Source organism: Geospiza fortis, unplaced genomic scaffold, assembly GCF_000277835.1.
Source record: "Geospiza fortis unplaced genomic scaffold, GeoFor_1.0 scaffold183, whole genome shotgun sequence".
NCBI lineage: Eukaryota > Metazoa > Chordata > Aves > Passeriformes > Thraupidae > Geospiza > Geospiza fortis.
In genome coordinates this window covers 1,429,469-1,451,760 of record NW_005054447.1, presented here as the reverse complement: position 1 = coordinate 1,451,760, position 22,292 = coordinate 1,429,469, and the positions used below count along the sequence as shown (strand labels likewise).

Below are 22,292 nucleotides of genomic sequence, written 5' to 3'. Positions count from 1 at the left end.
CCAATCCTGCTCCAGCGGCAGAAGGTCACTCGTTAATCTGTCTCAATGACAGGCACAATTACCTTGAGACGATTTAATCGGAAGGAGCAGGTGCCCCAATGCCTGGGGGAAGGAGCAGGAGGGGTTTCCCAGCGGATTTCCCTGCTCTTGCCCCTGGGATGATGCTCTCTGTCTGCTCTTAGGAACGGGATGCTCAGCAAGGGCTGAAAAACATCCCCTCTCTCCTGCCTGATCTGTGCTCCTCTGTTGAATGTGGTCCGTGCTCCCTCGCCCCCTCCTTGTGGGAGCCCCCTGCAAAGATCCTCCCGGCACTCACCAGGGCTGGACCCCGGGACCAGCAGGACTCAGTAATTTCCAGTCTGGCTCCCGATACAGATAAGAAAGACGGCGGATGAAGGAGAGATTAGTCGCTAATCTCCCAGGGAAGATGAATCTGCAAGCTGGACCCCGCGGAGGCAGTGCACGTGGGGGAGGATGGGGGCCGAGTGCCAGCACAAACTTGGGATTTTCCTGATGCTTCTTTTCGTCCTTTTCATAGAATCCCAGAACGGTTTGGGTTGGAGGGGGTCTTAAAGATCAGTCCAGCTCCAGCCCCCTGCCACAGGAACACCTTCCACTGGACCAAGCTGATGTACGTGGGTTTTCCCCAGCTTTGTGCTTGCATCAGGGTGTCTCCTATCAGTACAATGGTTTCCTCACACACAACACCACGAGTCGCTGCCGTCATCTCATCTGCTGGTGAAGTGCTGGGTGCAGGGCAGGGGGATCAATGCCCACCTGTGGGAAGGGCCCATCTGAAACCTGCTTCCTCTCTTGTACATCCCCATTCCCAACGCAGCCCTCAAAGGCTCCTTTGCATATTTACTTAATGACCTAATGAGGATCAGGGCCACCGACTCCTGAGAAAAGCTCGATGCCGGCTCTCTGCTGCCTGCATCTTGTGCTACGGTGCCAGCCGTGTCCCACTGAGGCTGGAACTGCTGCTGCCGAGAATCGCTGTCCCTGCCAAGGCTCTCGCTCCGGAGTGGCCAAGGCTCGGAGGATTTGCGTGCTTTGGCTTAACCCTCTTGGGCACGGCGAGGCAGCTGCGGGACCCTGCCCGGAGTTACCGCGGGGATGCACCCGGCTTTTCCTGCCGAGCCGGGCTCTCCTTTTAGCGTGGAAAAACCAACAACCGCTGAAAAACGACCGTGGCCACACCCCGGCGTTGGAGGAACAGGCTTGAATTCGCCTCCCCGCCCGCCGCTCAGGGCGGCTAATCCGGGCCCGGAGGTTAGCGGGGCGGCGACGGCATGGCCGGGGGCTGGGGGGCAAAGGCGCAGGGCGGGGGGATGCTGCTGGCGCTCCTCGGATGGATCAGCTCCTGCGTCACCACCTTCGTGCCACTCTGGAAGAACCTCAACCTGGACCTGAACGAGCTGGAGGTCTGGAACATGGGGCTCTGGCAGGTCTGCATCACCCAGGAGGAGGGGGTGGTTGAATGCCAAGCCCACGGCTCCTTCCTGGCGCTGCCCCCCGAGCTGCGCATCTCTCGCCTCCTGATGTGCCTCTCCAACGGGCTGGGGCTGCTGGGCTGTCTCCTGGCTGCCCTGGGGCTGGAGGGCTGGAGAACCTGCGAGGACAAACCCGGGCGAAAGCGGCAGCTCCTGCTTGGCGGGGGAGCCACGCTGGGTCTGGCAGGGATCACCACCCTGGTGCCGGTCTCCTGGGTTGCCTACAACACCGTCCTCGACTTCTGGGATGAGACTGTCCCCGACATCGTGCCCAGGTGGGAGTTTGGGGAGGCCACCTTCCTGGGGTGGTTTGCTGGAGCCTTCCTGGCCGCTGGAGGACTGCTCCTTGCCTGCAGCGCCCGCGCCTCGAGCACCGACACGCCGCTGGCCCCCGCCTGCCACCAGGGCCCCGCTGCCCCAGGGCTGCCCAGGGGGCACCACCTGCACCCCAAAACTGCAGACTTGGTCATCTAGGCCCTTAGGGTGCTGTGCCCTGTGCACCTCGTGGGCTCTTCCCCTGGCAGGGAGGGCTCCTGCTTGTTTCACAGGATGATTTGCTAATTGCTACAGCAGCTCTGCAGGTTTCTCTCCTTCCTCTGCGTGTCTGCTTCACTTTTTCTCTGTTAAGGAGCAGCAGATTTCCCTGCAGCACTCACCAAGCAAGCATGGGAAGGCAACAAGCACCGGGCAGCACTTTGTACCGCTGGTGACACTGTGCTACCATCACTGATGGGTGACACTGTGTTGGCATCCCTGGCACCGCCCCCACAGCCAAGTCTGTCGTGGCTAATGCTGTGCCCCAGTGCAGCAGCTCTTTCCTTTTATGTCTGTGTTGCTCTGAAATATTTGCAATAAATTATCATGTCCGTTGGCAGTGCGTCTGTGCTCTGAACATGCAGCTGTATCTTGCAGAGGTGGGATGCAGGGTGGGAGCTGCAAGGGGCAGCACTGCTGCTGCAGCTATGGTTTGGTCGGTCCAGAAAAGATTGAAGGAAAAGAGAGAAAAATAGAAAACAAGGGGGAAGGAGGAAAATAGAGACAAGGCAGGACCAAGTTCTACTCCTGCTGCAAAGGTGGGATGGCAGTGACCGCGTGCCCTGCAGGAGCCTCATCTTCTCATGGCTAAGATGATAAAGCTGATCAGTGCCGCAGACCTTTGTGTCAAAAATTCCTTGACTGCATCTTTTACCTGTGCACAAGAGGCAAGAAAGGGTTTTTGCTGGTCTGAACTGTTCCTTCCACATTTTCCTGATTCAGCTGTAAAAATAAAGGCTGATTACACACCTCTGTGAGCAAAAGCATGGACCATCAGGCTGGATTAGCACCCGGAGTCCTGACAGGGGCCGGCCGCTGCTACGGCACTGGTTGGACACGGAGTTCACCGCTGGTTTAATCCCTGCAGCTCAAAGCCGTGGGCGCGTGACCCGTCTCAAGGCAGGCCCAGCCCTGGGGAAAGCAAAGTCCGCTCCCTCTAAGTCCCATTTTGAAACCTGCACTTTGCTCAGTGGAGGAGAGGAAGGAACAGATGGGCAAGGAAAGGGAACAGTGATGATCCCTGGCAGTTCTGATGTGGCAGGACTGAGGACAGAGCTGGTGCTGCTGAGAGCGAAGTGGAAGAGGCAGGTGCTCAGTCCTTCTGAAAGAGAATCAAACAAGGTAGAACGGAGGGGCAGCGTTCCTGGCCATCACCTTCCAAGGAGCTGCACCCCCTGCCAGCTCCCCAGGAGGGCTGACCAACCCAGGGAGCACAGAGGCTGTTTCGGCTCTAACTCCCTTGGGAAATGGGAGGACAGGACAGTGAGCAAAGGCTTCCAGCCAGGGAACACTCCTCCTGTCCAGCTCAGTCCAAATACCATGACGTCCCCAGCACCACTCTGTACGCCTGACACTCTTTGTTGGTTCCTTAAAGCAGGCTGTGGGCATGGGCTAGGCATTTCAGCTTCTGGCAGCAACACAAAGAACAGGGCAAAGCCACTGTTTCACGAGTCAGAACAAACAGGCTCTCCTCTTCCCAAACCACATCCTACTGCCTGCAAGTGCACAAAAGCTGCCTGGCAATGCCAAGTGTTGGCTGGGAGGAGGTAGCATGCCTCAGGGTGGGCGCTGGCCTGGGGGCTCTGTTCAAGAGCTCCATGTTTCCATTCATCCAAGGCCAAGCACCCCGAGCAGTGAGCTGAAGGCCTCATCCCACTGCTCTGTCACAACAATGGGGGGAACAAGCTGCAACAGCAGCACTGGCACTGCAGCACCCTGGTCCCTGAGGAGGCATGGGTCACTGCTGGGACACTGGCAGCCAGAGTACCTGTGGATAAAAGCAGTTCTACTTCATCATGAAGTCACCAGGAGAGTGCAAGATTCTCCCACATGAGGATTTTATTCCTAAATACTGGGGAAACACCCCCTGACAGGATGGTGGAATCACCTTTAAGGCAGCTCTGCTAATGACAACACATTTTGTACAGAGGGAACCTTCAGGCAGAACCCTAGAGTGGAATAAAGACATGGAAGGAGCTTTTTCATTCTAACATAGAACAAATGCTTTTATTGCACTGTTAGAAAACTCTGCATAGTTCCAAAAAACAGGATCCCCCTCCACTGACTCAGAACTAACTTGTGGCTTACAACTGCTGCAGCTCAAATGCAAGTACAGGGCGACCGCAAAAGGAAATGCCAAGAGGGCACTTTGTTAACAAAGTCAACACAACCACCCACCGCCAACACAAGGGGCTGATCTGAGCCCTCAAGTTGCCATTGACAGTAATCCGTGCCCTGACCCACCACCCGAGGGGAGAAGGAAGTTTGCTTTCCGGCCACAAGGGGAATATCCTTTGGGGTGATGTGACTGCCCTGAGCCAGTCAGCTCCTGCCAGGCACAAACCCACAGCCCCGTCCTGGCTCTCACTGCCAGGATTTGCCTGTCTCTTCAAGGAAGGCTCCTGCGTGGTTTCTGGTGCCAGCTGGAATACAAAAGGCAAAAGCCTGCTTGACTTGACCACAACACACAGCTGCGTGCATGACTGCCCACGCTGCAGAGCACGAGCCACTGCTCCTTACTGCCTCCTCCTCACTCAGCCCGGGCTCCTTGTGAGCAGAGTCTGGCTGGACTGGAACATGCAGCCTCTGGTAGTGGCCGTTCAGGGAGCTGTGGAGGTGCCCGAGAGCGCAGTCCCAGTGTGCAGTGCTGAGCAGAGTTGGGCTCCTGTGGGCCCAGGGGCTGCAGCTAGAAGGCTGCCAGGACAGAGGAGCCTCTGGAGCCTGGCTGGGCGCCGTGGTGCTGCCAGGGCCTGCACCTTGCACTGTAACAGTGGTCCAGGTCCTTCGTGTTACTGCCTTACGTTCTGCCTCACAAGTGCAATACTGCTTTTTATCTGCTCGTATTTACAAAGAACACAGCTTGGAATCCCAAGGGCCCCTCTGCTCCCGCTGCAGCCCCGGCGTGCCCGCCCGGGGTTACTGCACGGCCACGGCCGAGGCGCCGTGGATGGACTCCATGACGGCCGCAAAGCGGCTGCACAGGTCGTAGGGGGAGTTGGGCCGGATCTTCGGCGGCTCCTTCAGCACAATGACCTCGGTGGAGCCGTCCAGGAGCCGGGGCAGCAGCTCACCCAGCTTCATCTGCAGCTTTGCTGTCAAGGGGAAAGGAGGACACAGTCAGTGGCAGCAATGGCAGAGGGCTCCAGGCCCCGAGTTAAGGAGCTGTGGTGCCTTTTGCAGGCTCCTCTCCCTGCACTGAGAGCTGCCCAGCCCATCACCAGGCGCGGGCAGTGGCTGCTGAGGCAGAGGAGCCCGCACCAGGCAGTCCTGCCTGCCTTTCAGGGCTCCGTGAGGGAGGCTCCACTGCCACCTGGCTGCCTGAGCACCCGGCCATGTCCCTGAGACACGAGACACAGAGCTTTCCCTGGAAAGGTGCTCCTGTACTGGCTGTCAGTGAAGAATCACTGTCTGCTTCAGGGTGACACTCAAATATTGACTGTGCAATTGAGGGGAATGGAGCCTCCACATCCTGCACACCCCCAGACAGGCCAGTTCAGCCCGTGCTGAGCTGGTACTGCCCACGCCCCGGGCAGGTCTGAGGACCCTGGAGTGCACAACACACCACAGCCACTACGGGGGGAAGAGGAGCAGGCAACACTTGAGCCAGCCCACGTGACCTGGGAGAGGTGAGCACTCAGGTTCTGGTTCTTTAAAACCTTCTGTGTAACCAAAGGCTGTCACATCCAGTCCAGCAACTGGGATAAATTTATCCAATATTAATTTTTACAACCGTATTTTGAGAATAAACCTCTGTGGTTTTTGCATAATTTTCTTTCATCAAGTTTACCCCCGTTAGTTATAAAAACTCTGCAGGGACTCCCCAGACCTTCATGCACATGTCAAGGCAAGTCAGGACCAATTTGTCTGAAGAGAAATGACCTGAGGGGAGTCACAGAGGCTGACTCCAGAAGAAAGCATAGAACAAGAACAGCTGCCCGGAACCAACATTCAGCTCTACAATGACAAACTCCTCTGCAGAAGGCAGAGATGCCCCAAATCTGCTTCCCCCTTCCCTCTTCCATAACCCTGGCCTCTGATAACACCTGCCCCTCCTTCCTGAAGAGGAGCATGCCATGCCACCAAGCATGTCTGCATTCACCTGCCATTCCTGGGTACCTCCAGTCAGGGAGAAACCTAACAGAAGACCCAAGCCCCTCAAGGGAACTCTAAGCCATTCTTGGGACATCAACTGTCCCATTTTAGGGAAGAGGGACACTTCTGCAGCTTGTTTTAGTGCAAAAGATTAATGTCTTCTGTAACAGGATTTAATGGGCGATTCAAATGCATTTCTCCTCCCACAATTAGAAGGGCCTTGATGGGCTGCAGTGCAGACACCAAGAATTTAATTTTAGATGGTCCTTTAATTCTTTCCCAGCTCAGATCCCATACTGCCCTGCCCATGAACAGCAGCCATGTCCTACCATCCATGTCTTCTCGTCCCAAATAGGAGCACCAGCGGTTCCTCATGACCTCGATGGCATCCAGGTCCTCTTTGGAGATCTCAAAGTTGTTCATGAGATGCATGCAGGGGATGATCAGCTCATTCAGGATGCTCACACCCTCTGACACATGAGCTTCTTCACAGCTGACAAAAAGAGAAGCTGCCACCTCGTTCAGCTTCTGGGGGTGGAAGGAGAATTGGGGACAGACTTGTAAAGAACAAGCATGGACCATGGATCACCATCCAGGAAAGGCCCAGCTTGGGCCCTGCACTGGCAGCCATGCAGAGAATAAGGACTAACAGCACCAGGTTCGGGTGGAACAGCCACTTTCAGTCATGGGAAACACCAAACTTGAAAACATATATATTCATACACATACATGCAATTTGCTGTATCTGTATACAGAGAGCATACAGCTTATTTACAGTTCTGGTTTGAAGAAGGTAAGAACCAGATCTGCCTTTGCCTAGATTCCCTGAAACCTATGTGGCATATTTTTAATTGAGTCATGATTATTATTAGCTTTCCATATCGCTGCTGGCACTCAGCAAGGGGCAGAATCATGTCAACAGACAGAAGAGAAACAGTTACACTGGTCCTGGCTACCACGGTGCCCTGGCTGCTCCCTCCCCTCCTCTCCAGAGTGCTGAGCTCCTCGATACAAACCAGGAGACATTTCCTCCGGTACAAGGCGATCAGCGACTCGCTCACGCCGCGGTTGGTTCCCTTCAGCAGCAGTTTGGTGTTGCTTTGGTAGGCATAGACCAGGTAGGTGAGTGACTCTTGGTACCTGCAAGAAGAGGGTCAGCTCTGCAGGCCTTGGGCTCTGCCAGGGCCGTGACTACAGCTATTCCCTTGCCTCAGCTCAGGAAACCTTTCCTGCTGGGCCTGGCTGGAAGCATCAGGCTTGATGGGAAAAGCTGTACTTCCTTGCCAAAGCACAAAAGAACAGATGCCCCATGTCAAGCCATTCTGGCTCCTTTTTGCCCAGAATGCCAAACAAGTGTCTGGGCAGAGCCCCTTAAAACCAAGCTCATGTGCAATGTGCTTGACATTTTCTGTACTGCTCCAGGAACTGCACTATGAGAGGACACCCCAAGAAGGGCAGAAGGCTGTGTATTTCAGTCCCTCACACATTTCAAGCTTCAGATGAGAAAACAGAACTGCTGACAGGGATTAGGTCAATTTGGGGTAATTCTAAGCTGCTCTTGTCACGTCTTATGTCAATGTGCCCACCTGAATTTGGTGGCTTGTCACTGTGAACCACCTTGGAATTCAGTTCTGTTTCCATCCAGGAATAATTTCTGAAAGCCTGCACCATTTAAGGAAAATACAGGTTCTAGAATGGTAAGGAGGAAACCAAGGCCCTTTGAGGGCTACAAACTATATGTTTACACAAAGTGTAACATCCATCTCAAGGCACTTTCCTTTTAATACAGGAGTCCAAGGTGAAAAATCCCAAAGTGATGGCAATCAGTCCTGCAAATCCATCTCTGGAAAACAGAATATAAAGCTCTACTTCCCAAAGGGAAATCTTAGGGGAAACTCTCAGAACTGTCAGGCAGCCAGCCAGCAGCTCAGCCTCATATTTTTTAAGCTGTTAACCAAGCTCGATTGTGGATTCAAGAAGACCTATTAGCAGGTCAAAAAATCTCCCACTGGCCTCAAACACAGGCCACTGTGGCTCAGAAAGAAAAACTTTTGTCACAGTGGCCTTTACTTTTAGCTACAACTTATCTTGTCCAAACCCAATTGGAGGAACTTACTTTCTATTCTGGTAGAGTTCCAAGCCCGTCAGCAGGTAAATGGACACCTTGCGGAAAAGGCTGTAGTCTTCGTGCCATCTCTGTGAGGAGAGGAGGAAAGCAGAGCATCAGCCTCAGCTGGAACACTCACATGCATAGCCTGGGGTCCCCAGTTCTACCCTCTGAAGTGCTCAAATGTCTCTCATGAGTGACACATATGAATTTAGCCAACTGCAGACACTCCTCAAGCTCAGATTTCCGTTGTATTCCTTCTCCCTCGGCAGCCTCCTGCAGACACCCACTGCCAACAGGCATGCAGTGGCCACTGTGCTGGCCATGCAGCTCCATGCCGTACTCCCCATTTCCCAGTTTGGACAGAGCCAGCTAGGACAGCGTGAAGGATCAGACAGATCTCTGGTTCTTTACCTTGTACTCCTCCATGTCAACATCGTCCGGACCGATTTCGCTCAGCTTTGCCCGTGCCACCTTCATGATGCTGATGGACCTGCTCCATGTGAGCAGAAAGGAGAAAAATCACAACAGTGGCCTTGGCCACATCCAGGTGGGAAAAGCCTTCCCTGGAATCCTGAGCACTCACCGTTCATCGTAGCTGAGGTTTTTGTCTGCAAACTGCTCGAGGAGGGTCCGTTCCACCACCTGCTGCGGCGCGTTGTTCTGCAGGAAGTAGATGAGCACGTGCTGCAAGCGGGCATCGTTCTGGGGGGTTGGGGTCTCTTTGGAAAGCAGGTACAGCCGGGAGTACTCCTCATGGAATGCCTGCCAATGGAACACAGGTACTGACAGATCCACCTGTGTGCCCGTGGGAATGCCACAGCAGCTCACACCGGTCCTGTCTGGAAGGACTCCTGTGGTGACACTGAGCCTCCTCTGCTGGTGATATCGCAGTGCTCAAAGGAAGCCCACCAACACCTCAGCTCTAAACCAATGGCCCCCACAGCCAGGCAAACCCCACGTGTGAAGTGTGAGCTTCCAAAAGTGCCAGGGTGTGTAAATGCCTTTGAGAGAGGGGGTACAGCGGCCTTAGACCGATTTGGCAACCCTCTGACAAGTGCTCAGGCTGCCAAAATCGACTGGGACACACTTCTACCTGCAGGAGGTGCAAGAGTATCTTGTGATTTATATTCCCATGGATTACCAGCATGGATGATTCTGTCCATGTGGTATTTTTAGTTAAATTTACTTGCCTGTAAAATCTAACACCAGCTTCAGCATTCACCAGTGGTTATGTTTTCAAACCTCTGTTCACACAGACATTTATTGAGGACATCTTTGACAGCAGAGGTCACAAGTAAGCAAGTATGTTCAGGACCAAAAAACCAAATTTTACAGTACTAAAAGAATAGGAAGAAAAAAGTAAAGCTTCTGTTTGTCTTAGCAGGAGGGTATTCTCTTGCAAGCTCTAAAAACTGTTTTGAACCCATGGATATCTCATCACTGTAAGACAGCAGGAACTGAAATGCAGGGCAAAGGCCATTAGCTAGAAGAAAAAGCGCACAAATTGTTCCCTTTACATTCCTGACCTGTCAATATGGCACATACTCTCTATTCTGGGAAAACAGATATCCATACTATTTGATTTAGCAAACAAATCAATACCTTAACAAGCCCTGCTTCAGACCCATCACGATCAAAGGTCTGGCGGGCTTTTGCAATAGCCAGGATGACACCTTGCATGGCTGGACTCAGCATCACCTACCACGAAAGCAGGAGAACAGACACAAACAGGAACAAGGAAAACAGTAACAGACAGGGAAAGAAGAGACAGCATAGTGAAGAATGGAAGAAACTTTCAAAAGGTAAGATTTAAAGGAAATTGTATGAGTACAGGTGTGATAACTGGGGCTGTGAGTTACTTGCATGCTACTGACTCTATCCATCACATGCACTTTACATGCTGGGCTTTTTTTTAGGCATTTAAAGATCTCAAGGCTGGTCACTCCAAACCCTTGAATTTTTAAATTCAACAAGTGAGAAGGTAAAGCAGGCTGGCCATGTCCCCACCATGTCCCACTCAATCTTCCTAAGACATGTAAAATAAATGCAGAACCTCCTCGAGCCAACATCACTCCAGAACATCTCAAACCTACTCAAGCAGTGACAGCCCCAGTGTTTGTGTGAAATCCAACTCATGCACGTGAGAGGACTTCAAAACCCTGCTTGAGCATATGTGAAAGTGGTTAAAGTCAGATCCCAAAAAAATCAGAGGGCAGGGGATGTAAATTATGCTATTGGGATTGAGGTCTTTGACTGAAGCCAGCAAAGAGACCTGTAAAGAAATTAACACATGTAGGATCGATTTTGATACAGTTGTGCCAGAAAGAGGAATTATGACCAACATGCAGATTGACAAACTGAGTGCTCTTATGGAGCTCCTTTTCTGATGACATTGAAAAATGGAATTATGGAATGATGTGGTCTCTCTTCCCTTCCACATTAGGAAAACTAACCTTGTACAGGGTGTTGCTCCTATGACAGACACTATGACACCCACCCTTAGGGCAGCTCAAAGCCAGCTAACTACAAAGCTACAGGCTAACGAGCAGCAGTAATTAATTAATCCCTGCACTGGGATCTGTACCTCCTCATTATATCCATCTGCATCGGATCTAACGGGAATCTTCCCCACACTGGGGATTTCTACTTCAGAGACCTGTGAGCTAGTTTGGGCAGCAGCCTCTGCTTCCTGAGTGTCCTGGGGCTGCTCTGTCTGAACTGTGGGGGATGTTTCTTCTGGATGGGCCTTCAGTGGCTCTACCTCCTTGTGCTGTGGCCAAGAAGAAAAAGAAGAAAGAGAGTAAGAAAATCCAAAGCAAATTACAGGAAAGTCAAAAGGGACCAAGCTAAACGTGGCACAGCTAGAGAACTTCACAGAAATGGGAAAAGCAAAGGTCTATCAAGAAGAATAATCTGGAGACAAGAAGGGGGAGGTTCTTGGGCCAAGGCTGAGCTCCTACCTCGCACAGAGCTGCCTCGACGCCGTTCTTCTCGTAGGCATCAGCAGTGTTGGCAATGGCCTTGGCAGTCTGCTCCTTGGCAATCCTGGCATGCTCCGAGGACAGGGAGTGCACGCTCGGCTCACACACTGATGATTGCTCTGTCAGGACAGACGTGTGGTACTAGTCAGCAAGAGCTGCAAGGTTTCTTTCTCTCATGTTCTAAAATGCTTTGCAGCTTGTCCATGCAGTTTTACACAGCTGCTGCCCTCCTGCCCGAGGTGAAGGCACTTGAGGCGAGCGTGCGTGTAGCCCGTTCCAGTGGGAATGGCACATGGCATCAGGGGTTCCCACTCCAGAGAACAGCACTTGTCCACTCCATATTTGTGAAAAACAAAAAAAGCTGGAAATGAACTGATATTAGCCCGTGATGATCAAGTGAATGGGAAACAGCATTTCTGGGGACAGGCTTGGAAGGATGCACATGCAAAACCAGCAGAACAGCCTTTTGTACTGTCAGGGCAGAGCCTCCAGCAGCTGCCTTTGCTGCCTCTATCACGCCTGCTCCTGCATTCTGACACATTTGGGCAAGGCTTCAACACAGTGGTACTGGTGACCAGCTGGCTGCTCCTGGCTCCGACATGGTTTGCAAATTCAGAGTGAGATTACCTGGTCCTGACTCAGAGGAGAGGTCCTGCAATTCAGAAGTAGGTGAAGGCTCCATCTGAGGAATCTTGCAGGACTGCTCCTCATCCCACTCCTCTGCCTCCTGCTCCAGGCGCCAGTTGTCCTCCTGGATGTAGTGTCTCAGTTCTGGGGACAAAGCTTCCACTTCTTTCTGGAGCTGTCTAGCCTCTGGGCCCTCATCCTCATCTGGAGGAAATGCAAGACTGGCATAAGAAAACACACTGTGGCAGGGCACCACCCTTAGGGACTAAGCACACACACAACATCATGGGCAGCCACAAGGAAATTGGCTGAGGGATAAAAGGGGAAAGAAGCCAAATTTTCTACTGGCTCTGTAATTTAAGATGATCCAGAAGCAAAGGTGCAAAAATAAAGACAAATCTACTGAGTTATCTAAAACAAACCCCTGTTTTGTTCTACTACTGGACAGCATTTACACAGTGCAATTCCAGAACAAGCACCTGCTGATGCAGGTCAGACACATCCTGGTCCAAGGGCTCCAGGTGCACAGGGAACAGCACTGAACTGCCAATAGCTGGAAAGTTCACAGCTCAGCCAGAGATGACACATCTGCATCGCTGTACAGCAGGCAAAGGTAAGGGCTGCATGGGTTCTATAGCACGAGTATCATGCTGATATTTCTTAGTGCTTTTTAGATCTACTTCAGTATTCACTTGCAAAACAGCACAAAACCCAAGCAGCATCAGCTTCAGACAAGTCCTAAAATTTATCAAAAGCAAATGGCAACTTTCTACAGCAGATATTTTTATGCACCCTTTGCAAAATGCTTTAAAAAACAACAAAAAATTGCATTAAATAGGAGAAAAAAATGGGTTAGTTTCAGAACTGTCATAAGAAAACAAAGAACAAGCTCCAGATCCTCATCAGCCACATTTAGCAATGAACAGAATGTCAGCTCTCCATTGTTTCTTTCCATTTATTACATCAAAATGAGCCACGCGTGAAATTATTGTGTCCTTGTACAGCTGTTTGCCATGTCTAGAGCCACGTGCACAGCAATTTCTCCACAAAGCACTGGCACTGGCATTGCAAACACACTAAGTCTGAGCCACTCAGGTACCAATACCTCTCGGGGAAAGGCTGCACAAAAAGAGCCCATTTAGATTAGGTGTAATCATCAAAGACCAAGCAAACGAGTCAGGGAGTGTGATAAATTGGGAGAGATAAAGTAGGAGGTGTTTTACATGCCCTGAGGAAACAAATGCTGCCATATAAACACTACAAAAAGTCAAAATGAAGAACACCAGCACTAGATGTATGTTAAATGTGGCAAAAGGGCAGTGTTAGCCTGTACACACATGATTCACACATGAGCTGCTGTTTCCAATCTCACCTGGATGCTTCTCCTGGCAGTTTTCAGCCCTATCAGGGATTTAGAAATGAGTCGAGCACGAAGCAGATTATTTAATCCTGTCTGAGGTGAAGTTCTGTGCTTTGTCAAAAGACAGCTGTGCTGGAGAAGCTGAGGAACATAATGATCATGCAGGCCAAAGAGACACAGCACACACACACACACGTCATTAACCAGCAGTTGTGGCCGTGTACCTGCACCAACAGGGGACACCTGGTCACTGATGTACATCAGGCAGTAGGCACTGGCATTCCTCAAGCCTCCAAACGACTCTCGCTCCAGCTCTTCCCACGATGACTCTGTCACTGAGATGTCATTGTACTTGAGCCATCTTTTACGGGGCTGGTCATATATGAAGGCCCAGTAGTGCCCTGCATTTGCTTGCCCCTCATGGACCAGGACTGCATGCAAACGATAGGGAACCTGCAAAGTGACAGGGACATCATTCAGGGGTGCAGCTAGGGACTGATTCTGCCTGACCTCTCTACACCGACAGTGGGAATGTTTGTAGGTGTAGCATGGTACAAGAGTCGAGCAATTTGATAAATTTCTTGCTATGTGAAAACTGACTTTTAAGGAAAGAAGAAACAAGATTTTCATAAGTAAATCTTTCCCTGCTTCATCACTGGAAATTTAAAAATACAGTGAAGAGGGCAATTTAAACCAACGTGTACTAACAAAAATGAGGATCAGCAATACTAGGTTAATATTTACATACTGAAGCTGCATTTCCTACCTGCTGGAGGAGAGGGTCACAGTACATCTGTTCGATGGACAGGTTGATTCTGGCAATAGACTCCTTCAGATCTGCCAAGAACATCAACCATGGGAGAAATGCATAAAAATTAATGACTACTCAACAGGCTACGCTAGCTCCTTTCACTTCAAAGAATTTGAGGCCATGCAGAGAATATCAGATAGACTCAACACCAGAGCTCAAACAGGGACAAAATTATTTGTAGTTCAGGCTGTATCCAGCAAAGCTACAGAGGAGAAACCAGGTGGGCATTCAGGAGGAAAATCCCTACAAGTGCATTTGGGCCAACCTTGCACATCCTGCTCGATCTCATTTCTCCATCGCTGCAGACACGTCTGAACCAGGTCCAGCTCTTCCTTGGACACCACGTGAGGAGCTGGACGTTCAGACAGCTCTGCAGGTGAAACAGGAGGCTGGAGATCCATACTGGAGCTCTGCTGTGGTGAAGAATTGGCCACAAAGAAAGCTTCATCTTCAGTCCTAGCATCAGTCTTTTCTTGTATGCTGCGGAACAAAATCCAAGAGTAGTGGGCAGGTTTTTTAATCTTTCTCTAGTTTTTCTTATTTTGGAAAAGAAAACAAAATAAACCAAACAAAAATTACTCCAGAGCTGGAGTAGGATTTCCTTTCCAGAGCAATATAAAACGTAGAGAGAACAAGTACACTGAAACGTGCTTCTGTCTTCACAGTCCAAACTAAAATATAGGAAGAATACTAAGAAAAGTTCTTAGGGAACTCTCTAAGCACCGATCCACAATGAGCAATGCTAAAAATTCCTTCCATTGCTACTGAGAAAATATGTGTGTTTACTCAGCTTAATTTAGAGTGTTAAACCAACCATGCTGGCCTGGGTTATAATAATCCAATATTGCTGTAATTTACTGATCAATGAAGCAAAAAAATGAGTAGCCTAACGAAAAAGAGCACATAATTTAGTTCTTAACTGTTGCTTAGGCAAGGAATATAGGGATGCTTTTGGACAAGGAGAAAGAGCAGACCAAGATGCAGTGTTTTATTTACACCAACAGAACCAAATGACCAGCAAAGCAGTGACCCACTACTTGCACAAGCATTTGCACACTACAGTATTGTGTTCACCAGTGCCCAGCTAAATAACCCACTTTTGGAACACCACCCAGGACCATTTATTTGGGAGGTGAAGTGTCCTCCTGTGCATCCTTTTTGTTTCTGTTTACTGACCTGTTTGGGTGTGAAAGCACGTCCAAAACATTAGGCTTGGCCTGGGAGTGCAGGGGTGTTGTTTGAGAGCTCTGAGCAGAGGAAACAGCCCCAGCTGGCTTTGTAGCAATGAACTCAAGCACATACTGCAGCATGTCAGGCAGTGGAAAGCGGGCTGGGCCAGAGCCATATTCCATGTACCTGGGGAAAAATGCAAGGTGTTGTATGAATGAAGGAATGAGATGGGTTTAAATCTCATGGGACAAGAGAACAATTTTTCCTGTAATGTGCCACTGGGCTTCCTCACCTCCACTGCCAGTGCAGCTGACAGTATCAACTCTGCTCTTTAAATAATTTATTCCTATAACAGTATCAGCAAAATTTAGATATTATTGAAGAGACAGGTTTGTTTTTGAAAATACACTTCCTTCTCCCACATGTTTCAGAACAAGCATGTTGCTGTTTCTGCTTCCCCTACAAGCTCCTGTGCTATTGGAAAGCTCATTTAGAAGGAAACATTTGCACTCTTCCAGAGGGCATAAAAATAAAACCAGCTGACTACTTACCTTTCCAGTTTCTGCTGCAGAGTCACCATTTTCTCCTTCAATCTCTTCATTTCCTCCCTTTTCATCTGAATAAGATCTTTATTGCAGTAGAGGTACCTAAACAGAAATACAGAGCCCCATTTGCCAGGTGAGATTTGTTTACTTCTAACATCCACAATCTTTCCTTGCTCACCCAAACAACCTTTTAAATTTCTTTATTTATAGCAAAGCAATAGATTTAAACATACCGTACAACAGGACAACTCACCTGTCCATATATATAGTCTGGGGAAACTCTAGCTTGGTGTGAATTTTCTCTGGCTGTCCTAGTGACTGATTGAACTCAAATCGGGAGAGTTCAAAGGTCAGAACTGGTGGGAGTTTTGTAAACCAGCGCTGCAACAAAAGCAGAAATGCCCCCAGAGGGAAATGTTTTAAGATGACTGCTAATGGCACGTTTTAGACTGATCCTATATGATTTCAGACTGATTTAAAAGTCTCTGTCTTTAAGCACAGAATTAGGTTTTGTTCGCAGAGTGACTAGCCAGAAAGCCAAATTTTACAAGTTAGTAATTTATGCTTCCATTTTACATTTTTACTGTGAAAAAGCCTCATAATTGCTCTCAACATTACTTGTCATTGCCTGATGCATCCAGCTTGATGGATTAAGTCCAACACTGAATTTTTCAAATTAGGAGAGGCTACACACAATCTGCACATCATCTAGAAGCCCCCAAGAGAGTTTTTTTCTGAGGAAGATCACATGCAGTGATGAACAAACCAGGAGTCCTCCTGCAGCACCAGAATCCTTATTCTCTCTCAGTCTACTTGCAAACTACTTGATTTAGGGGATTCAGAGAAGACCCCCAGCTACTTTCTGTAGCTTCATACACTATTTCAAAAAGTTATGCTGAAAGAAAAATACTCAGTTGAATTTACACTTCCTCTTGCTCTTCCTGGATTCACAACAACTTCCAGCATCCACTGCCAGAAACTTCCTTTACCTATTTTAACTTGGCACCACCCACTTCATGCTCCCCTCTGGATTCAGGATGAGCACACTAAGCTCCTTGTCCTTTGGGGAATTCACGTCAGATGTGCTGAAACAAAACTCCCCCACACCAGAGCTTTCTAAGCAGCAGCCCATAACCACAAAGGAGGAATGATTTATGCTCCCATAGTCTGGGAGAAGTTTCTGTTAATTCCACTGCTGCTTTGACTTTCAGCACACTTGCCTAGGTGCTCAAGAGACAAAATCACCTTACTCCCTATGTCCCCTGTCATGCCACCCTTCACCCACCACATCCTAGGAAGCGAAACTAAGATGCACAATTTTCCCAGTAAGGATTCTCAGAAATTAAGGCAGAGCCTTTTCCTACTGTCTGTGCAGAAGAATTAAAACAGCTCCATGATGGGTCAAATTTCCCTTAATTTTGGGAAAGAATTTTGAGGAACTAAAAAAGCTTGGATTGAAATGAACCTGCCTGATGAGCTCCAACGTGCCTTTGTCTCCAGTGCCAGCCAACACCAGCTACACCCACATCCCCTGTAAATGCACCTGAACGGCTTCAGGCAGAAACCAGGAAAACCCAGGACAAACACTTGAGTCCAGAGTCAGAACAGGGCTCCCCTGCTCAATACTTTGTTTCTCCGTTGCTAGTTTAACACAGCAACACGATTTTCAGACATTCTCATAGAACTGAAATACTCTTCCCTGCCCTGCCTACACCAGATACCTCTGGCAATGTTATTTCCCAGCCTCTCTCCAAGCTAACTTTTGCTGCACTTACACACAGACGATGCTGAATGGAATGGTGCTTCTTCACTTTGCTGCAACTAAGTTTTTTATGATTGGCTTGTGATTAGTGAGATTAAAACAAAAAAAAAAAAAAAAAGAAATGAAATAATCACAGTCAGAAAATAAGAGTGAAACCAAGAAGAAAAACCCCAAACCGTACACAATATGATAGGGAGAAAGGGACAAATTCCAAATGGCATACCATGGAGTTAAGCACTGTACTTTTACCCTCCGAAAATATGGAGGCAGTAGATCTCCCCCTACTCAGGTACAGGTAGGCTTCAACAGAAAGAGAGAGACTTGATCACACTCGACTCAGAGGCAGACATTGACCTTTGCAACTTAAAATAAACTCTCTGAACTGGTTACATAGGACATCACATCTTTATAAATCAGCAAAGACTTAGTGTCTAACCACACTTAGTGTCTGAACACCTAACACTAACAGACATTTACATGAGATTCCAGGTATCCAGAAAATGTTTTGTATTCAATTCTTAGACAACACTCACAGTTGCCATTTAAAGTTATCAGAGTAGCCCCCTGCACTGTGTGTGCTGCACTTTTCTGCAGCAGGCAACCAAAGGCTTGACAAAAAAGGTCAAACTAACCTCCTGTCCATACTTCACTGACTGAGATGCTGTTGCCTCATCCATCTCTCCCTCCACCATGGCTCCTTCCAAGCACTCATTCAAGTTCCGGTAACCGTTTACCTGAAGGGGATACTGACCAAACGTCTCAATCTTGGAAAAAGTGTTGCCTGGATGATGGAAACCATACAGAGACCATGAGCTAACTCAAGAGAACAAAAATTCTGGTTAACTCCAAAATACTCAAAGGAGTTAAAAAGTTCAATCTACTAACACCTTAACTCACCCTCATGGACACCCTCAGTCAGGAAAGTCCCGTAGAAGAGCTGCACCATTGGGTTTTCAGATTTGTCCCCAAAGCTCCTGTTTCAGAGAGCAAAAGCACACTTTCATTTGCAGCTGGAGATTACAAAAGAACCCCAAGTCATAATCTAAGCCTCTGTTTGGGGGCCTACAGGCAAAAGTACATTTTTTCTATCCAAGCACTAGATAAAGAGGAAGCTTCTCATTAATTTTCATGCTCCAAAGCAATGATAACAATTACACTGGCAAGAGGGGGAAAAAAAGGTTAAGGTGCCAGCTTCTGAAAGGAAGTTTCAAACTATCAGAGCTTTTCTGTTCACCAGGGCTGCTGAGCTCCCTCAAAAACTCATTTACTCTGCAGGCCATATCCGCACTGAGTGAAGTCCCACACTCACAAACAGCAGATGCAGACACAACGTTTCAAGCTTAGTAAACCTCATCCACAGGAAACAAAGAACACTCATTTGCTCAAAATTTTCCCATAAAGTCCTCCAACTTATTAAAAGCCTCCTTAGGTCAAACTCCCGAGACCACACAGCACTCACGTGACATTCACAGTGAGCTGGAACGCGTCCTCCAGCCAGTCCAGTAGTTTGTGCGTAAATTCACTCACATCTTGCTGGAAGAGAGATGAGAGTGGAGGGTCAATCGTGACACCCTCCAGAAGGTGTTCCCCCAGTCTGCTCAACCCTGAACACAACCTGACTGGTACTGCTGCCCCTACTCAGCTGAGCTACATGAGACTCAAGCGCTGTGCTGATTTAGACTGATAATGAACTCTGCTTATCTGAATACTAGATCAGAGGAAATTATCGTGATTGCTCCCTGACTACGCAGATGGCGCTGGGTAGTGCCATGCTACGCTGGCTGGGTAATTAGCACGCATGTACATTCTGCTCTAATGACACAGGGACAGCTGCTTGTCGGCTGACAAACATGGGAAAAGGCCTCTGAAAGTACCAGCAGGATGAGGCAAAATGGGGTTGCCGTGGCTGTGACTGCTGGTTTGGAGAGCAAAAGGCTTTTCAATGCAGTTTTACCTGTGGTTGTTCAGCTGATCTAAACACGTCCCTCAAGAGTTCCAGTGCTGCAGAAGGGTCTACAAACTTACGCCATGTCCCCAGCATTAATGCAAACAGACACTGAAGTTCTTGCATGAATGCAATATTTCTTTTTCCCTGCATTGCAAAGAGAAGGAAAGTCAAAGCCTTCCTGCAGCTCTAAAAACCATCATCTTAAAACACAGTGCTACTGAACACCACAGGCACATATCATAAAAAGTACCCAACCAGCTGCACACTGGCTCAAATACCAGTTCTTCTACCATGCTTGCAAACCAAGGAGTCATCTGGAACTGCCAAAGAAGTTTTATAAGAAAAACATCTCCCCACACAGCAGTTAAAGGCTCTAGAGGACAGAGGTACAAGAAGCAGACCTTTTTTTTCCTATCCTCATTCTGTCTTTGAGAATTTCCTAAATTTATCTTAACCATAGCCAGATGATTTTAAAGCCACAGGTCTCAGATAGCCCCATATTAAATCTGGTTAGAGAAAGAGCAGAATGCTACACCACAAAAGAGGGAAACTTGACAGTGTTACTGAATCAAAACTTACAGTGTGACTACGACAACTTTCCAGCACATTCTGTGGGAGGGAGTACCCAAGGACTAGCCTCCGGAAATCTGGCAGCTGAAACAGAGACTGAAAGGAGAGGAGAGATAAAGCTTGGTCAGCACCTGCAAGGACTGGACTCACTGCAATCTGATGCCCTGTTTTCACCCTAACTTGACAGGTTTCTTTTGTAACTTCACATTCCCAATGGTCCCGTGTTACTGAATGCATGTTTACAGTGTGAGCAGCCCCTTGCTGGACCAGCACAGAATCAGAATCATGGAATTAACCAGGCTGGACAGACCTTTGAGATCATCAGCATGTTTGTACCCATCCAAGGGCAAAATCTCATCCTGCCATTTCTAGGATAGATATAAACCTTTTAGGAAAATCATTCTATTCTGCACAGGCAGGCTCAGAAAAGCATCCAAGAACAAGCCATGGTGAGAAGAACCCATCTGCAGCTTTCTTACTTCCTCTCAGAGCTGAAAACAAATGATTAACATCTCTCTGCTGATGTGAAATGGTTAGGAGAGACAAATCTGCTCAGTTCCACTTACTATTGTCTCTTCTTCAGATCATTACTAATAATATATGCTGCCTAGTTGTTTATTTGTCCAAGCATCTATGCCAGTGTATTCCATTAACTGAAATATGATACACCATGTGTTATTGAGCCAACAATAACTGCAGTAAAATTAAATTACCAGTTCACTTTGCCAGGCAAGCTTCTATCATTTCAGCAGGCACCTGGCCATCACTACACAACTCCCTGCATACAGACACACAGATTCTCTGTATCTGTAGCTATTTTTAAGTAAAGCCTACTTAACTGCTCTTTGGCTCTTTCTGTACAGTCACATCACATAAACACAGAAGTTTCTGCGTTTGAGCAGGGTCACATTCACCCATCTGCATATGATGACTCCCTCACAGAACTGCTGCATCTTTACTTCTAACTGAGAAACATTCTGACTCCAAGACCATAGCAAGTTTGATATTAGAGAACATTTTTTGCTGATTACCTGTATAACAGCACTAAACCAACACGTATTTCCTATATTTTTCATTCCAACAGGCCAGTCACCCGCTCTTCTCCAGTCATTCTGCTTGGGGTTCTCTCCCCAGACTTCACAGCGTTTCCTTTTGGAGCGGTTTTTGTTTTCAGCAGAATGGGTGTCCTGTGGTCTGTCACAAGAGATAAACACTATGCTGAAAAAGCTACAGCAAACTCCCCTCCAGCCAGTAGGTGTCCACCTGGCAGGTGATCCATGGTAATTCTGCAGTTAGCAGCTTCAGAACCCACGAACGATATCTGGGAAAGCCAAAGTGGGGGCGGTTTACAGCTCCACTGACCTTTCAGCTGCATCCCTTTCTGCAGCTGGGGCTTTTGGTGATTCCAGTGGTCTGACAGTGTTGGCTGTGCGGAGGCTGTCTTGGTTGTGAGGGGCAGGTGCAGCACCAACATCTAGAAGTAGAGGCAGCATTCTGATCAGTTTTCCACCAGCAGCAGCAAACATTCTCTTTAAGAGGAAATTCTAGAAAACATCATACTTCACAAACATAGCTATTCAACCAATACAAGCAAAATTTTCTAGCTCAGGTTTTAAACAGAAATCCCTGTTCAGATGATGCCCAGCAGGAGAACAGGGCAAAGCATACAGCTGTACACTACCCAGATTTCCTTACAGCTAAATTCAGAGCTTAAGGAAACAGTTTAGAGCTCTTGAAATAGAGAGACAGGATCATCAGCTTTTTAACTGTGATGTGTCACCTCCAAACATTATTAAAACACTACTAAGTGATCAGTACTGGCAAAATACGCACCAGAACAGAAGCTGGAGGGATGTGCTGCTGGCAGAAGCAGGGAGGATGGATATTTCCCCTTTGAGCTCACACAAACACATGAAGCTGTAGGGGTGAGCAGAGGTGAGGCTTACCCTGTGGGAGCTGTTTGCCCACCACACTCCCTTCCCAGGCGGATGGCTCTGCAGCAGCTGGGTTCTGCACTGGCTCTGGAGCAGGGTCCTCTGTCAGGAAGGTGACTGCTTCCATGAGATCTCCATCCGCAGCCTGGTAGAATGAGAGGAGAAGAACAGCAAAAGATTTACCCTTTGCCTCTCATGCACCCAGGCTGATCCTATGTCACTCTCACAAGCCACACATGGACCATTCTAACAAGGACCAGCCCATCATCAGCTGACAAACACACCAGCAAACACGTGTGTGCTATGTTGGGTGGGAGTCTGAACTTGCCTAACTTTTTGGACAAAATCAGAGCTC

General features: G+C 48.5%; 3 protein-coding genes across 3 annotated transcripts in view; 1 reads left to right on the top strand and 2 right to left on the bottom strand.

Moving 5' to 3' along the window:
• LOC102036103 (G protein-activated inward rectifier potassium channel 4-like) overlaps nucleotides 1-727 on the bottom strand; it is a 3,916-nt gene extending 3,189 nt beyond the window's left edge. Inside the window, exon 1 of the mRNA XM_031062395.1 lies at nucleotides 611-727. Coding sequence (XP_030918255.1) covers nucleotides 611-727 — 117 coding nt within the window. The remainder of the gene's footprint in view (nucleotides 1-610) is intronic.
• Nucleotides 728-1,292: 565 nt separating this feature from the next.
• CLDN25 (claudin 25) lies at nucleotides 1,293-1,967 on the top strand. The gene has a single exon (XM_005427531.2). The coding sequence runs from the start codon at nucleotides 1,293-1,295 to the stop codon at nucleotides 1,965-1,967; it is 675 nt and encodes a 224-aa protein (XP_005427588.1).
• Nucleotides 1,968-4,005: 2,038 nt separating this feature from the next.
• Nucleotides 4,006-22,078, bottom strand: USP28 (ubiquitin specific peptidase 28). Its single transcript, XM_031062416.1, has 24 exons — nucleotides 21,950-22,078; nucleotides 21,366-21,477; nucleotides 21,035-21,197; nucleotides 20,013-20,099; nucleotides 19,440-19,577; nucleotides 18,945-19,018; nucleotides 18,383-18,459; nucleotides 18,118-18,266; nucleotides 15,977-16,104; nucleotides 15,730-15,825; nucleotides 15,185-15,364; nucleotides 14,274-14,488; nucleotides 13,964-14,034; nucleotides 13,422-13,650; nucleotides 11,838-12,041; nucleotides 11,190-11,329; nucleotides 10,886-10,999; nucleotides 9,832-9,927; nucleotides 8,813-8,991; nucleotides 8,641-8,719; nucleotides 8,236-8,315; nucleotides 7,136-7,259; nucleotides 6,449-6,647; nucleotides 4,006-5,119 (listed from the first exon to the last, which is right to left on the bottom strand). The coding sequence occupies exons 1-24, from the start codon at nucleotides 22,062-22,064 to the stop codon at nucleotides 4,944-4,946; spliced, it is 3,225 nt and encodes a 1,074-aa protein (XP_030918276.1). The 5' UTR covers nucleotides 22,065-22,078; the 3' UTR covers nucleotides 4,006-4,943.
• Between the last annotated feature and the right edge of the window lie 214 nt (nucleotides 22,079-22,292).